The sequence below is a fragment of the Micropterus dolomieu genome, linkage group LG04 (assembly GCF_021292245.1).
Source record: "Micropterus dolomieu isolate WLL.071019.BEF.003 ecotype Adirondacks linkage group LG04, ASM2129224v1, whole genome shotgun sequence".
NCBI lineage: Eukaryota > Metazoa > Chordata > Actinopteri > Centrarchiformes > Centrarchidae > Micropterus > Micropterus dolomieu.
In genome coordinates, this window is record NC_060153.1 from 28,143,964 (window position 1) to 28,162,591 (window position 18,628).

Here is an 18,628-nt window from a genome sequence, read left to right on the forward strand (position 1 = left end):
GCTAGGTTAATAACCTTTAATGCAAAATAGGGCAGTTGTGGTAAGAAATTGTGATACTTGACCTTGTAATGTATTATTATGTATATTTGCATGTCATTAGATTGTTTGATACAAACGTCCTAGTGCATTTTCATGTGCTTTCATACATTCTGTAGGTCTATATGATACGTTATAGACAGGGGCTTTATCAAAGCATTGATATTTAATGTGAACAAGACAAAAAAGGGCAGCTAAGCCTTCAAACATGTAAGGAAGCCACAACACCAAAGGCTTTTTTGGTTTGCATGTGAGAGAGTGGAAATACTTGTGCCTAAACAACGCCCTAAACTATAACAAGAACCCTTTTCCATTGTAGTGTTTTTGAAAATACTTCACCAGAACAAGCAAAGACTTGTGAGGTTGATATCCTCACAACACATCCACCTTTTTCCACCTGAAACACTATTTGTTGTTGCAGCCTGTAACAAATCCTGAGCGTTGTGGGCCACTCAGAGATTGAATTAATCTCCCTCCTGCAGGTTTGATCTGTCTGCATGATTCTGCATCATGAGCACGAGTCGTGCGCACAGAACGCATTCAGTTAGTCACTGGCAGACTGCGGTAGCTCAGGTGTTGCACACATGTGAAGTTAACGGAAGAGTGTTTGTGTCCGCTCACATGTCTCTCTCTCTCACCGCAGGGGTTCGATGACCAGCCTGGAGTCGAGCCACAGCGGTTTCTCTCAGCTCAGTGCCGCCACCACCTCCTCCAGTCAATCACAGTCCAGCTCAATGATCTCCAGGTAGAAACTGGAAGCCTAAGACTCCAATCCCCACAATCACTCCCCCCTCCCCCTTATGCTGCCCTTACCATCAACTCACAACTCTTCTCCTGCCCTTCCTCATTGTCTTTTGACCTACTGCACAGCAAGTCTCTATGGAACTGAAGCATGCTTGCACAAACAGAAGACAAAGAATAAAAAAAAATAAAATCTGAGGCAAAAAGAAAAAAAGACTATATGTACAATTTAAAGGGCTGATTTTTGCACAAAGGTCATATTTTTTTTGTGCCTGGCATCTCTGCTGGGCAGTAATTTGAATCAGAGCATCAGCAGAATGTTTGTTTGCGTCGTGTCCCGCACAGGGTGGAAAGGTTGAAGTTCAAGAGCTGAAACACCTTTTGTGGCACTGGAAGCCGAAAGAAGCAATATTCTCATCCTGGGAGCAACGGGACCGGCTGAAGACACTGGAGGCACTGTTACATATATGCATCTACATCTACACTCACAAATACAGTACTGAGACGACGCATACCTCATTCATGTGCGTTGGCTGAAAAACTGGATGTGCTGTTACATACAAACACCACCACACGCACAGTGTTTGCCATATTACCAGAGGGGTTTCTTCAATCTGGTGAATTGTTTATAAGTCAAGTGTGGGTGGGTCTGGGAAACTCTAAACTAGACCTGGGTTGAATATGATGCAATTAATTTGTTATTTTAAACTGCACGGAGCTACGGAGTGGGTGGAGCTTACTGAATCACGGCAATGCAGATGGTGTCAGCAAAGTTGCCAGCTACCGGGGGGGAAAAAAAACATATTTTCCCGTGGCTGTGTGAGCTTTCTGTCGCTCACGTTGTTGTTTTATGTGGCAAACCCCGCCCGTCCGTCTCACGAGGGCTTTATCACACCTTGAAAAGCATTTGAGTATTTGACCTGGGTCTGAGTCTTGGCGAAATAATCCGCTAAAAGCAATAACACGATTTTGACTTCCTACTGTGTGAAATATTTCTACTTATCATTAAGATATGTGTGTGGAGGATCATGGGAACTGACTGCAGATGACCACCTTTGTTGTTGTAAGCTGTGTACAGATACGGGCAAACTGAGCCAGTAAACAGCTAAATTCTGTGGCAACAACTTTATCACTTCTCGTCTCTTGTTAACATTCTGTCAGGAGAGAAACAAAAATAACTCGCCAGATTTTCTCCTGAACATGTTTTATTTTCTTTGGAGTGATGACAGCTGGTTGGCTTTCTGTCCAGCGCCTACACGGTCGAGGAGCTCCAGTCGAAATCAAGTCGTAAAGGAGATGCCTTGTCACTGATTTGTGAATGTGCTACTGATTGGCTTAGTGCTCGCTAACCAATGAAATGTCTGAATTTGGAGGGTTGTAATTGTGCAGAACTGCCATCATTCTCCACTTATTTTTTTTTTTTTCCAGAGTGATGTAGACTTCAGCGTGCATTAGGGATGAATGTTACTTTGTGATTATCATTAGATGGTGCTCCAGTGGAGAACATATTGATACTGTACATGTGTTAGTGTTTGTTGGAGTTTGTTACTGTTTTTTTGGAGATGAGTACTTGATGGGGTTGAAGCAGTGTGTTGTGGTACTGCGTGCTCACGTGGTGATTGGGTTTACAGATCTAATATTTAAAAAAAGTAATTAAGATATAGCCATTTTAAGAGTCATGTGTCAATAAATACCATTTTAGCCTTTTGTAAGCATCACTTTAGAAACGTACCTGCTTTTTTTTTCAAGGTCACTACTGTTTAATAGATGAACGATTGTGAGCTGAATGATCATTTCTAAATACAACACGTCCATGCAGTGGTTTTTAAAATGCAGTTTATGTGGTTGATAAGAATTGATGACTTTATGTAGAAATGATCACCATTACCATGAGTCAGTGCATGCTGTTGCCATGGTTGCCGAGTGCAGCTGACAGCAAAAAAACAAACAAACCCCAAACCGATAAGACACAGAGGCTTTCTCCTTATATGGGAATCATCCTCCTGAAAATACTGACCCTGCCTGTTTTTAAATACATTTTGAACTATTAATGAAAGGTCAAGGGTTAACTTGTGGGAACTATATGTCATTAACTGCAATAACATGAAATGCTTCACTGGGGGGGAAGGACCTCCTCAGATTGTGTGCTATTGAGTGTGTAAAAGAATGAATGTTGGAAACAGTGGGGTTAAATGATATGCCTGTAAAATATCTCTGCCCCTCACGGCAGATGTGTTTCTCTACTCGGCCTCTTCTCACTTTCTGAAGCATGCCTAGAACCACACGACTGACTTTCCTTCACCTGGTTATTCCTTGAGGAGATTTCCATTTAATGGTTCGGCTGATGATGAAACAAGTAACATCAGATCCAGACCTGACAACTCTTACACTTCCTTTTGGCACTGTTTCTGCTCTTTGTCACTTGTACACTCCAGTTTTACTGTGTTGCTTTCAAACACTTCATTGTGTCTATCTCAGAAAGCAGAGTGGACCTTGTTTGAAGCCATAGGCATAAAGAAGAAGTGTGCTCAGATCAGATGTTTTTGTTTCCTTTCTTATTAAATTCACTGCTGTCTCCTGCACCTCTGACTCTTTCATCAAGATCTCATTGACAAATGAGGGCTATAACTGTTTGTCTGGACTTTAAAACTTTCTGTCTCTCCGCTTCCTTTTCTGACATCGTTGCATATCTTTTCTTGACCTTGATGTGAGGAATTATGTAATATGTACATGTTTCAATTAATGAGAATATGGCGCCTTTACATTTTTTGAAAACAATTAAACTTGAATTATGGGAAAATAAAAATACACTTGTGTCACGTTCATTTACATTTTCTATGTGTCTTTGCTAGTTTTGCCTGTTATGAATGAAGTTAACTACATATTAACATATTGACTGTTTTATTGTCTAGAGATTGAAATAGCTGAAAATTGTGTTAATGTGTCTCCCTACATTTTGTAGTCGCTCTGCATTCACTTTTTAATGACTTGTTAATGAATTAGATTTATAAAATTGGGTTTCATGTTTGCTGCATCACTTCACTAATGATCAAAAAAAGATAATCTGTCCCCACTGACCTTATTGTCCTCATTGCAAATTGCTGTTTTTCAGTCTGAATCGTCAGTACTGCCAGTTCTGCGGTGTGTGAGGTCAAGTCGGTGTTACAGCATGTAGGGGGAAATGCAATGCTGGTTACTTTCTAAGGTGCAGATCAGGGGAAAGGGAAAGTAACACAAAGGTTGCGAGATCACATGATAGTGAAGAAATACTGTAATCTGATTCAAATAACGTCTGCAGAGTGGTGCCCATGACCCAGCATCTCTGTTTGTTCAGAATTTAGACAGGAAGTCATGTGACATCCATTTTCTTTACAGCAGTCAGGGTAGGCTCTAATTTTCTAATACTGGTGTGATTATCGGTATAACTTGTGAGGCATTAGAAATGAATTCCACTTTATAAACAAGGGCGAAGAACCGAGGTACACCAAAGGTCACAGGAATATTTCAGCATTTGCATAATAGATTTTTCAGCATTTTTGCCTTTGATTTGACAGTGTAAATGTGGGGTGAAGGAGAGATGTCCTCAGCTGGAACCGAACGGAGGACCAACGTATCGACCATTACAGGGGCAACCCCAGCTGAAACATCCTGTTGTCCTACATATTCCTGTAGAACCTTTAGTGCCTTTATAAGCCTTATAAGACCGTAGTGCATCAAGCATTTCCAATATCTCTCTTCTCTGGTGGATCATTCTCTTCAGTTGACTCAGTGGTCAGTCTCTCAGTGTCCTGGCATTATCACACTCAAATTCAGCTGCCTAGTCACTTAAAGAGAGAATACATCAAATATTTGTGGCTTGATATTATAAGAAAACATAATAACTGAATTAATTGTCTGGATAACTGTTAAAAATACAGTGCAGTCTTTTTTTTTTTTTTTTATCTGTAATTTGCACTTTTGGCCAACAGATGGCAGGATTTACCCACATTACATCACCGCTCCGCCGTCACGTTGGCGTCAGTACACGGAAGCCAAACGGTGACACAACACTGGCGCTGCTTGCTTCACGTTGCTCCTATATCCGTGATTATCAAACAAACAAACAAACTTCCCTTTCCAACTGAGGGTGTTTTCCTCTTCACCAGGCCGAAACAAATGTCCGCTCCTCCTGACGAAGATTTGGTGAAGCAGTGGGAGAGGTCAGAGTGATATTCTTACATTATGTACCTGAACTAAATACAGTACACTACAGAGAGTGCACGTGATATTGCTGGAATTTATCTCCACAGTGTAGCTACTTGTTGTCACCTGTGGTTGTCACTTACCTGAAGTTGGAGCTTGGTAAAACCCATAGACTGTATAAAACAAATGAAGTGCTGCAGATGTCACCATGCCACCAGTCCTCAGCAGGGCAGTGATTTGTCAATTTGTATTTGTGAGTCCAGCAGAGGCGTGTTGACATGCAATGCCCTGAGTAGAAGTGCAGACCACAGGATGTCTCAGCCCGGATATAAAGTCAGCAAAAAAAGAAAGGTCCTCTCACATTCAGCTGCTTTTAGTTTAAGAAAACTCAACATGTGTAAATATTTGTATGAACTTCAAACAACAACTAAGACATGAACCGAATTAAGTTTCACAGACATGTGACAGAAATTGAGAGAAACAAAGGGAGGTCAAAATCAAAAACTTAAGTCTAGTGTGGCCTCCATCTCCCCTGGTGAGTCAGTCCTGTCTGGTCCAGCGAAGGTGGGTTTTTTGCCCATAGGTTGCCAGTGATGTCTGTTACGGACCTGCCTTACAACAGAACAGGCCCACAAGCCCTCGGTCCAGCCTCTCTCAGCCTACTGCGGACAGTCTGAGCACTGATGGAGGGATTGTGAGCTCCTTGTGTAGCTCGCGCAGTTGTTGTGACAATCCTGTCCCTGTCCTGCAGTGGTGATGTTCTGATGTACCAATCCTGTGCAGGTGTTGTTACACATGATCTGCCACTGCGAGGACGATCAGCTGCCTTTCCTGCCTCCCTGTAAAGCTGTCTCACGGTACAGACATTGCAATTTATTGCAGCATGCCTAAGGCGCGTTCACGCAGATGAGCAGGGACCTTGGGCATCTTTCTTTTGGTGTTTTTCAGAGTCAGTAGAGAGGTCTCTTTAGTGTTCTAAGTTTTTATAAAAGTGACCTTAATTGGCTACCGTCTGGATGCTGTTAGTGTCTTGGAACGACTGTTCCACAAGTGCATGTTCATTGATTGTTTTTGATTCATTGAACAAGCATGAAAAACATTGTTCACAACATTTACAGTAAGTTGTTTGGATGTCTACAGAATTATATTTGAAAAAACAGTGTCCTGTTCCTTTTTTTTCGCTGAGTTTACTATAACATTCACCTTCATCCCCTGGACTGAACCAGCTACACTTACCAATTGCACTGCCGTCATGGACTTTGACACCACTGCACTATTAACCGCACCTTTCATCTAAGCATACCATTGCACTACTGTAAATTCGTACCGCACATTCTGTATATACTGTAAATCATTCCCTAGACATAGACATTACTACTGTACATACTGTATAATCCCCACACTAATCACATTTGCACTACTGTACATATTGTATATATTGCCATAGTCATAACCTGTTCATAGCCTGTACTTACCTTTAGCAATAGACAGACATTCATGTAGACATATATTTATATATCATTCATACCTTGCACTTGTATAATAATGCATTATATTCTATTTAATTACTGCTTAAGCACTTCTGGTTAGATGCTATCTGCATTTCGTTGCTTTGTACCAGTGACATGTGCAATGACAATAAAGTTGAATCTAATCTAATCTAAAAAAAACCTCTCACAATAGAGTAGCGTTAGATCTGTGCAAATGAATGGGGAATAATGGAAGGAATGGGGAAAAAGCTTTAAATTCACTATAAACCTGCCAGAGCTAGAAGAATTTGTTATGTGAAAAAACAAAACAAAATATAATCTTTGTTTTATATTATATTTACATAAGTTGAATACCTTTTATGTTTGTGATTGTTGATCGGACAAAACAAAACATTCTGGTCAACTTGTTTTACTAATTTCCTGTTTAAACACAATATTGGTACAGGAAATACTGCAAAGATGTACAGTAGGCCCATATGTGTGATGCCAAAGAAAAGCAGGTTTATTTAATGGCAGGGAGAAAATAAAAACACAACAGTTATGTATGCTAAAGTCTGTGTTCCGGGCAGAAAAGAAAAGAGCTTTCTTTAAGCAACAATGCCAAAGAACTTTGGTGGTTTCAGCTTCTCTGCATGCTTGATTTTATAAATTAAAGCTATTCTTTGACATGTATGATAGTAAATGACATACCTTTCGGTTTTGGACTGATGAAACAAGCTATAGTTCACGTTGGGATATAGTACTTTATAAGAAACATTTGTCAATATTTTCACAATTGTCTGACACTTTATAGTCAAAACGACAAAAAGAAAAATATTTGCAGATGAATTAATTATAAAAATAATCCTTAGATGATCCCCTAGAAATACTAAGTAAAAATTTGAGCCCTTTTGAGAACAGTCTCAGTCTGTAGTTATACCATCAGGGGCGTAGCCAAGCCACCAACCAAACTCTGTATTTCCTAGTATCTTAGTATATTTTAACAAATCTTATTTCTCTACTTTATGGTGTGGTGCCAGGTACGTTATTCTGGTATAGAATAAAAATATTTATGGCCAGCCTTAAAACACCCAACTTGTGTAGCCTGCTATGTGTAATCATAGAATGTCGACTCTAAAAAACTGTTTCCAACTAATCATAATTAATAATACTGGATTATTAATTATGGACTATATAACTAATGTAAACAAAACATCAGCAGTATTATAACACTGAAAACTATGATTTATGTCTAACTGGAGTCCATTTAACAGAGTACACACCATGAGAGTGATAGCAGTGGCCAATCTTGTGTTTAGTTTCATTTATTTTTTTGGGTGGTGACAATCTGTTTGTTAATTTCTGGATTACAGATTGTACATTTTGAATAGGTGTTTTGTTCTGACATGAAGTATTTCTCGTGTGAGTTTTTGTCCCTGCTTGAGTCCTGTGTTTGCACCGTTAGGCTCAGTTGTCTGTTCTCTGTGCAGCGAGCAGGCCCGTCTCAGACAGCAGGTGGTGGAGGATGACACTGAGGACTGGCAGAGGTGTCCAGACTTCTCGGGCCTGGAGAGAGTCGGAGGAGTGGATCTCTCCTTCATCAAAGGAGATGACTTCAATGCCTGCGCCCAGCTCGTGATACTCAGCTACCCAGAGCTGGAGGTGAGCTGTCCCCTCACACACATTCGTTGACATATGAACGGAGGAACATATGAGCTTTGTCCACCTCTAGTGGTGACAGGTGGGAACAGCACAGTCTTGTGGCACAGAGCCCCCACCACTTACATAAGAGGAGCCTGCCAAAAAAATTCACAGTAGAGACAAGAAAGATAATCAAATAATGTATTCAACACATATTGTGACAATATAACAATATTTTGTGTAAGGTGTTTCCTGCTGCGATTTCATTGTCATTCATTATAGACTTAAATCACTTTAAATGTACTCCTTTTCTTTGACTCCTGAATGCTGGCTGCATGAGGGAGACTGTGGACACACTTAGCAAATGACTCATACTTTCACCAAGGCTGTGTGGATGGTTTTGGCAGCCGCTGAAGTGGTTTCTTTGGATCTCTCTCTCTCTCTCTCTCTCTCTCTCCAATCATGAACTTTCTTACACCAAAACAGATACTATATAATCTGTGTTTGTTGCCTGTCCAGCAGCCCTGCTTATAGTTTTATGGATAGTTTGCATATTCGACTCTTAAAGCAACTGGTTTTTGATGTCCTGTGTCTGTTTCCACTTGTTGTTTTATAAGATATTATCAGGGGATTTTTGAAAAGCACTGTCCAGCAGCACTCTCAAGTGCCAGGGAGTGGCTATTAGATGCATAGAAAACATCAGTCTTCTATGCATTGGCAAGATGTATCATAGATTACATATTTACACTGCAGTATAAACAAATAAATACTTTATTACTACATACTTGACCTGCACGCATTCATGATTTTTTACTAGAGGCAAACTGTAACTGCAAGATGTCAAAATAATGCACGAAAGTTTACTCCGAACTTTGACAAACAAGTATCTTAACTCAAGGTCTACTTACTAGGTTTTGGTGGGATTAGCTCACTGTACTATGTGGAAAACAGGGCCTTAGGTCTGTACTTAGGTTATGTTATGACAAGTGTTGAAAGTAATTTTAGTTTTTTTGGATCATTTGTTCATTAGCATATATATATATATAATATATATATATATATATATATATATTTAACCCATATTTAAACCTGCATTAATTATTGGTGTTGTTTTTTTATCCACTTCAGGGCAGCTGAACGAAGATGAAGTTGTTTAAAAAATCAACAATATCCAAACTCAAAAGGAGCCTTTGAATGTCATTGATTCAGTAAAACAACCTTCTAATCACTTAATGCGTGTGATTTTTAATGTCTTTTACCGAAAACAGTGGACATTTTAAATCTCATCCAACTAAATTTTTCAAGTCAACCTCAGCACTAAAAGCAGACTTACCAAGCATACAAATAAATATTAATACAGCCTTGTTAAACCAGCTGTTGTTAAAGTGACCTTGGCAGTCCCAACTTTCACTTCATTTATAATTTGTATAGCCTTTCACAAGCATTCCTCCTTCCTGCTATTTATCTGTGTATTAGCATGGGCTGCTGGCACCTTCTTATTATATAACCCATTATAATTAATGACATTTGTCACTGTAAGTTGTTGATACATGGACCCAACGAGGCTAATGAAATGTTGTTCAGAAATGCTGTCCAATAATGGGATTATGTTCCCAGCTTGTTTTCAATTTACACTGCCACCGTAGGCCATTAGTGACACAAGGTAATAATGGTAACATGATGCACAGTGTGTCCACTGCTGCAGAGTTTCACAGGAAAAAAGGCCAACCTTTGAAATGAAATTGTATATTTTGTAACTGTAATTGAATATTTAAATAAGACAATCCTAAACAGGAGCTCAACACACTTTACAAACTGTAAATTTGAATAAATATGCTTCTAGCATAAACAACCCTTGTTGAAATCCTTGACAGTAATACCTTCCCACATAACAATCAGTGATGTTTTATCACCTCTGCTTAGCAGAGGGGGATGGCAGTCACTGCAGTCAGCAGTACGACATTGACATATCTGGAATGGTTGTTGACATTTCTGATTCAGAAAACATTCTATCAAGGCGTCATGGGCTTTCCTCTGTGCACGAACAAGAGCTTTCATGTGTTTTATTTGTAGCCACTGCTGTAGGCCTTTTGTATTTGATGTTGCAGCACTATGCACCTTGGCACATCCTCGCGTTGTGAGCAGAAACAGATTTTCACACTAGTCAAAGAGTTATAACAGCTTGAGCACCAGAGCACCGTGGCTTCTATCCTCCTGAGCCCTGCTGACACTCCATGGGATACTTGAGAAAGTTATCATGGGAGATTTACCTGTGTTGGTGTTGGCCAAAAATATTTGTGTAAAGATCGGGATGTGCATGAATACCGTCAATGTGTACTTAGTAGAAAAACATTACTGTACATTTCAGGATAGAGGAGCAAAATGTGATAATTTTAGGAATCCAAATCCTGAACCAATGAATCAAGAGTTTAATTTTAAAACCTCAGTTCAGAGCCTTTTATCTCAGCTTTGTAACAGACACCATATCATTAATTACTGTTACCATATTTGGATAGTAAGACTATAGGACAACAAACAGACAGCAACATGCAAAAGATTTAGCTCAGAAATGACAGATGATTGTAATTCTGTCACAGGAATAACATACAATCATATACTTGATCATTTTGCTTTTATATGTCCTAAAATTTCCATGACTACATCGAGCTTTCTGGCTTTGCTTGTGGTTTTTAAGATTGCTTATTGAGGCTGAGTTCTTTTGATCGTTCTTCCTTGGCTCCAAAAACAATTACTTACTTTTATTTTTGTTTAATTGAAGAAAATTCAGGCACATCCAGTCGTTGATTTGTTCAGTACATTAACTCAGCACTTGTACGGTATTATTGTCCCCTGGTGATAGGGTTTTGTACATTTCTGAGTCGTCTGCATAACATATTTTGTTGACTTTCATAATCTGAGCCAGTTGAAGCATGTAGATGTTAAACCAAAGAGACCCCAGAAGGTAGCCTTGCGGAACTCCACAGGTCATTTTTGTTTGCTCAGATGTGTAATTACCTAAAGACAAAAAGTAGTCCCTGTCCTTTAAGTACAATCAAACCAGTTAATTACTGTTGTGGTCGACCGTGTCGAATGCAGCACTGAGATCCAATAATACTATTCTTCCACTGTCTGTTTAAATTGATGTCATTGAAGACCTTAACAAGAGCTGTCTCAGTGCTGTGGTGCGGAATGGAATACATCAAAACTGTTAACTGCCAAAAATTGGTTCAGCTGTTGACAAACAGCTTTTTAAGTGATTTAGCTTAAAAACAGGAGGTTTGATATGGGCCTATAATTGCTCATTAGTGACATGTCTAGATTGTTCTTTTTTAACAGTGACTTGATGACTGCACTTTTCAGGGCCTGTGGGAAGAAACCTGAGAGAAGAGACATGTTGACAATTTGCGGAAGATATGAGGCCATGCAATTAGAAACATTTTTGAAAAAGTTGGCAGAATATCAAGGCAGCAAGAGGAGGATTACAGATGTTGTATAAAGTCCTCCAGGTTTTTGTGGATGATAGGATCAATTTGTCATGCTATCTGTATTGATTTTGAGTAGTTTAAATGGCAATACATTAGTTGACGGGCACATAATGACTTGTTTAGGATTCTAAACTCGAGACTTCATAGCAAAGTCTTGGGGCTTACTTGTGATTTGCAAAACAATGACTTTGTCCCACCTCTGAATATAGCTCTGCTCTGTGAAATTTTGATTATACTTGCAATCTTACATGGATTATGCCGATATTTGCTCTATTTAAACTGTTTTCAGCCAGAAGACTTTACCTCACAGAAACCAGAATACACAATACCGTGGATATAAGCTTAGAAAAGGGCAGTAGGATTTTTGTTTTAGTACATGATATAAATACCTGCCACCAACCATGTTTTAATGTCTTTGAATTCAAACCTCATCTATTAAAGTCCAACTGAGCTCACAATTAGTCATCCCTTTTTTTTGCACTCAAATCATTTCAACAGAATATTTGTATGAATATTTTTTTATTACTGAAAGTCAGAAAATTTTTTTTTTATCCTTTAGCCCCAAAGCCTCTGAGGGGATGGCTATGGTACATGTTTGATTGGCAGCTGAGAAAGCAGCTAGCTAAATAGCTTACTAGCCTGTGCTATTAGCTGTGCTATGTTTGTTTCATAGCTCATTCAGCATGCAAAGGTGCAACATAATATGTGTGTCCATGCTTTTAGATAAGCAGGAGGCATTAGCTAGAAAGCTACTGTTTTTTTTTTTTGTGTGTGTAGTGTGTTGGTTAGTGTGACCGTCAACCAATGATAGAATGGTGACATAAGTGCTCTCTGCATATTCTAACAGTGTCCACTTCTAAACACAGCACGTTCAGAATATGTTCACAGCCTTAAATCTACAAGATGTAACAGATGTTTCATTTTGTGCCAGGTGGGGGATGTTAGTGATTATGTTGCACAGCTTGTATGTGCGTCTGTGGACTCAACCTCACATATACACTGGGGTGGACGCATTTGTCCAAAGCATGCTGCACCTGAACTCTGACAGTGTCATTGCCTGAGCTCCATTCAGGACCACAGATCCAAACCCAGTGCTGTTGTAACAGCGAATTAACACTGTTAGTCAGCATGAATCACAATGAGTGAGCAGGTAGTGGATCAGTGCCCGAAAAAAAGTCTGTCCCCTCCCCTTTACCAGATGCTGTATGAGGACAGTCAGATGGTGACCCTGACGGCCCCCTACATTGCTGGCTTCCTGGCGTTCAGAGAAACCCCATTCTTCCTGGAAGCTTTGCAGCGGCTGGAGAGGAACCAGCCTAAACTTCTGCCTCAGGTCAGCTTCTGCACACACACATTAATAGGGTTATAAAAACATATTTCTTCCACCTGTTTAAGGACACCTGTTCATAAGTTTAGTGTGTATGTGATTCATCAAGGTACTCAAGGTATGACTTCACTAGATATAATTAAACATTTTGAACTGTTAGACGGGATTTGGATCCTCTATGTCGGGCATTTTGAAAAATAAGGTGTGGTGTACGCCAAGCCCTCTCTTCATTTTTGATCCTCGATGGCAATAAACCAACTTTTGAAAGTCTGCATCCACGCTAGCATTGGCTGGAAAGTATGCTTATTAGCCTTCTTTCCAAGAGTGAGGTGAGATGATTGATACCACTCTAATGTCTGTGAGCACAGACCTGGAATGAGGAAGTGGTTAGCCTAGCTTAACAAAAAGACCGGCAGGAAGGGGGACCTAACCTGGCTCTGTCCAACGTTTAAAAATATGCTTATGATAGGACTCTAAAGCTCACTTATTAACACTTTATATCTCAGTTGTTTAACCTGTGCATAAACAGAAACGTGAAAACAAAATAAATTGTGCTTACCAACTTTATCTGGCAACTTGTGCTACAGCTGGAGAAGCTGCACAGAAATCCTGGGCAAAGGGATAAACTAATAAAATGAAATATTTAAATGTGTCTTCTTTTGTAAATAAGATACACATTAGCTTTAGTAGCGTTTGTAGGAATAATTCTTGCCAACATGCTTAGAAATTGGAATTAGTATTAGTATCCGTTATACCATGCTAACTGCATGTAACTTCAGCATGAGCACAGTTATACTAACTGTGCTCATGCTGAAGTTACATGCAAATTTTAGCATTTCGGCTTGCAATGCTAGCCCTAATCTTAAAGTACATATGAGGCTGTGGATTTTGGTCACTCATTTTCTAGCTATCAAGGATGAACTGAAGAGATGAGTGAGTGGAAACAAACCTAACAAGATTGACATGATTGGCTGTGTTTAAATGGTGTAAACCTTACCTTACTTTGTGCACATTTAAACACACAGAATACATTACAGCTACCGTGACAAAGCTCTTCTGTTCTCCCTCTCTCTCTGTTTCTCAAAAAGTCGCAGCTAATTCATCCTCACCCACTCACTTCTATCTGTCGCAGCCCACATGCCTCCTTCGCTCCCTCACACTCTGTCACTCTGTCACCATGCATGCAGGTGTACAGAAACACACACACTTTTCACCCACCACATACACTCAGTTTTACTTCCACTGACATTTAGCCCTGGACAGATGCAGTCACTGCTCCCTTTATCTGCAACATTTGAAGTGAGTTATTCCCGGTGACTTGGCTTCAAGAATTCATCCGTGTGGGAGGTGGCAGAGTTAGAATACCAGTTTGAGGCTCTAACTAACTTTAACTTTTGAAACTCAGGATAAACTTGCTCTGCTTTGTCATACTCTACATCGGACATTGTACCAGACAGTGATAGCAGCTGGTGACATAGATAAGTTTGAAGAAAGCTTCACAGCAGGTATTTGAACTTTCAAGGCTGGCAGTTCATGTGGGGAAATTGATGTTGACTTCTTTGTAAATGCTATGAGTCACAAATAGGGATGGGGATTGATACCCGGTTCTAAAAGGACCCGATTCCAAAATTTCTCAAAACCCAAAAATCAATAAGGTCTGAGCTTATCGATATTGCTATCGAGACTAGCGGGTCTTATAATGTAATGTCATGTCTCAAGCATAAAAATCTGATTTAACTTGAAACAAGACTTGAACGTTCATTACACCTGTGATTTTCCTGCAGGGCTGTACAAAAGGCCTAGAACCTTGGAAAAGTGTTTAAGAACAAATGCTGAACAGTTCAAGCCCAGAACTCACAGCCCTTTAGAAGAACACATTTTACTTGCTATTTAAAACAGTTAACAGCTCTAGCTTTATTTTGTACTATCAATAAATTATGTTCGGTGTGTGTGCCCTCTCAACAGGTGGTGTTTGTGGATGGGAATGGTCTCTTCCACTACAGAGGTAAGTAAAGCTGGTCTATAATGCCCTCTGTTGATTTTATTTTTTTTTTGCAGCGGGATGCATCATGAGAGAAAAGCACAGATATATTTATTATTTTTCATTAATAACGTAGGTGTGATTCTGTGTTCATGTTGGCAGAAACAGGAGTGTTCACACATTATTCCAGAGTGGTTAGCCCCAGTGCTAACCCTGTCGTCACACCAGATAAATAAACTTAAATTAGCTACTTTGGCTGTGTTATGTATTTGTAGCCATTCTGTCAACAGTTTGTTGACATGTCGGTAGTTCATGCTTGCACACAGCCCTGACTCTGTAAATGGGAAACAAAGAAAGTTGCCCCCACCCCGCCACACAACACTATTTTAGCCATGATTTGTGTGTCAGGTAACTTTAAGTGACTTGCCCACGGACATTCAGCTTATTTTCTAGTTCACCAAGACATGCTGTTGTTGTGATGTTAACTGTAGTAGCAGGAGAGAGACGGAGAGGGAGAACAAGACAAAGGAATACACGCCTTATCTTAAATGTATCTGGCTGCAAGAGACATTTGACAGTACAGTGAACGTACAGTGATATCATGTTATTAAATTAGATATTTGGATTGGGATCCACCTGAAGTTATTAAAAAACACTTGTAAAGAGTTCAAGGTGAGCCCAAGAAACTGTGTAGGTCAGTTGGAGACATTGTGCAAACTGTCTTATATCTCTCTCTCTACTCTAGAAGCCTCAGCAGCATTTTGTCTTACGTCATAAAATATTTATTTATTGTATCATACAAAGTCAATGGTATTGTGTCAAGAAAAACTCAAGCTTGGTTGCGGTCTAGATTTGACCTTGTCACTGCTTGAATCCTGCAGAGTTCGGTCTGGCGTGTCATCTTGGAGTGCTGTCGGGGCTTCCGTGTGTGGGCGTGGCCAAGAATCTGCTGCAGGTGCAGGGTGTGTACAAGAATGAGGAGCACCAGTCACAGGTGAGAGAGATTTTAGACTACCTTTTTGCCAGACATGATCTCAGAGTAAATCTGTTTTTCCCCTTTTGCCCATTTCACAAAACACAATATTACACAAAACTCTAGTGGTACAACATTTCTTGTGGGTGATTTAACAGACCTCAAGTCAATTCAGAGTTTATTCAGTGGATGTGTTAAAGGAGCAATATGTAGTTTTCAGCTGCCACTAGCTGTGCGGTTCATACAGAGATCCCACAATCAACACAGAAACATAGGCGTGCTGGCGGCTTTTCACACAGACATGTTCATGCTCTGTTATTTCAGCGCTCCCAGCTCATACAGCACAGCGAGCCGGCATATTGGCACAATACTCAAAATAAGGCAGTGTGACAGCAGCTATAGACAGACAGGGAGACAGCTTCACACAACATGCTGGAAACTCAGGTAAACTCCCACTGCAACCTTATACTAATATTTTTATCAGCTTGAGGGTGAAGTAATCCATGCTCCTTACAATATAACGTTGCATTTAGCCGACATGATACATCGGTGTTAGCTCACCTGCTGCTTTTCAGTAACATTACTATCTGTGGATCTTTCACCAGAGTCTCAGCGATGTGAGCACGGCTAAATGTATTGGATGATAACGAAACAGTTAACGTTAGTGAGCTAGAATAAATATTATGAATGAGATTGTTGCCACACTTTATAACAGTTAGACCTCAGTAAGTAATATTACTGTAGTGAATGGGTCACTGTGGTATTTTCCTGTGCAGTTATGTTACATACTTGAATACTACGTGGGTCACGTATTTTGTCGTGTTTCCTCCATCCCCAGCCGCTGCATATTCAACACACTTAATATTGAAGGCTTATACATTTACAAAACCTGCCATCATCAAACAAAAATACAAATATACTATTAAAACACAGAAAAGAGAAAGTCATTGTCGTGGAAATTATATTCCTGGTGAGGGGTTGAGCAAATAATTGAGTTACAACCAACCGTTGTCTTTGAAGAATTTATTTAACAAAAGAGAATAAACAGAAGTACTAAAACACATATACAGCTGGTCCAGAGACCTGCCGCCTAGGGCGGCTTCGGGCGTCTGGCCCCGAGCAAAGGGATGCATTATCGTTTACACAGTCTAGGTTGCTATGTTTTGGGAAACAGAGATCCTCTCTCAGCCTTGAATGAACAAGAGAGGAAAACACCAAAACAATCTCACAGCTCTGACCTAAACACTAGTAAATGTGGACAGACTAACATAAAGAGTATAGGGGAGGAAAGGTCAAGGATAAAAAAACACAATACATATATCTATAAAGTTAAAGAGAATAATAATATCAATGATAATATTAAAAGATCATACAAAAAAGATTAAATGTAAGAAGACACAACAGTCATCACCATCATAATAATAATTTCTACAATTATACAGTACAGGAGAGATTGTGAGAGTAATTAGTTTGCACTCACCATGCTACAATCTTTCCAGACCACACGGAGAAATGCACACCAGCAGAAATGGGGCCGCAGCATACAAAGTACGCAAATATTAAACTGGTATACAAAGGCACACTTCACCAACCAAACTAAAGGGGATAATTATTCAGCACTTAAGTTATCATGGACGCACATGAACACACACAGGATTCGATGTAGAGAAGATGTACACGTTCTAATAGTTTCAGCTCTTATTTTGAAAGGCCTCCTCACCGTGACATCCCATAGCAAGCAATACCCTAAATTGGTTGACTGCATTTGTGGATCTTTTTTGCACTGTCAATGGCAAAACAGAGTAAAAATTATTTGTAGACAACTGCGATCGACAAATGTAGATTTGACGCTTGAATGCTGAGCAATGCACAGAATGTTGTCTTTAAACAGTGGGTTGACAATTTGTTATACTGTTTGTCTGCAAGTGTCTTGCAGTTGCGTCAAAATTTCATTTCAAATTCTGGTTTTCAAGTCGCTGATTTCTACTTGTGGATCATGATGTGTTTGTGGATTTTGCATCTATTTGTAGATCGTGTTTTGTGTTTACAACTTGTAATATATATTTGTGACTCTGGATGGGGATTGTTAATTTTTATTGATATTGAGACTGCTTAATGATCCGATTCTTTATTGATACCACTATCGATACTTTACTATTATTTGGTGACGCTTATTTGGCAAGATCAGATCCAACAGGCATCAGGTAGGCCTGTAGCAGAAATCAGTTCTTAACTACAAATGACGAAGCGAGACTGTTAATCCCATTTAGACGTTCTTTAGTAAGTGAACAAAGGCCAAAAAAATATACGTATAGCGTTTGCTAAAACAAGAGTTACAGCATTACTTCCGGCCACACAACTGACGTCATCACCTCACGTACTCCCCTTTACTAGAGCCTCCTGGGTAATGAAGTCCCCTTTTTAATGTAACTCCAAATGAAATTAAATGAAATGCAGTTCTCCTTTTAACTACATATTTAACAGATTAACAGTTTTATGAATATAAATGTTAACTTATTAATCCTTACAAATAATATGTTCTCTTAATAAATTCTCAACAAGGCTTGCACGCTATGAGGAAAATATTCAATGTGCGATAACATTGTTATATACTGACATGACATATGACTTGCGATAAATAAACAAATATTGAAGTGAGCATATTAACTGCCCTAGTTGTTTTTAAATTAATTATAGGATTAGAATTTAATATTTTAAATAGAGCTAAATGTTGTTTCTAGAGCAGCAACATTAATGTTTACAACAGCAAAGTCACTATATATAAACTCAATA

General features: G+C 39.4%; 1 protein-coding gene across 7 annotated transcripts in view; it reads left to right on the forward strand.

Moving 5' to 3' along the window:
* The first annotated feature begins 4,827 nt into the window (after positions 1 to 4,827).
* Positions 4,828 to 18,628, forward strand: part of LOC123970341 (endonuclease V-like) — a 76,136-nt gene continuing 62,335 nt past the window's right edge. For all 7 annotated transcript variants that reach the window (XR_006824938.1, XR_006824939.1, XR_006824940.1 and 4 more), the window contains exons 1-5: positions 4,828 to 4,976; positions 7,919 to 8,090; positions 12,753 to 12,887; positions 14,847 to 14,886; positions 15,744 to 15,856. Coding sequence is in view for 3 of the 7 variants with exons in the window: in XM_046048344.1 (XP_045904300.1) it covers positions 4,933 to 4,976; positions 7,919 to 8,090; positions 12,753 to 12,887; positions 14,847 to 14,886; positions 15,744 to 15,856 (504 nt within the window). In the remaining 4 variants the exon portion in view is untranslated. The remainder of the gene's footprint in view (positions 4,977 to 7,918; positions 8,091 to 12,752; positions 12,888 to 14,846; positions 14,887 to 15,743; positions 15,857 to 18,628) is intronic.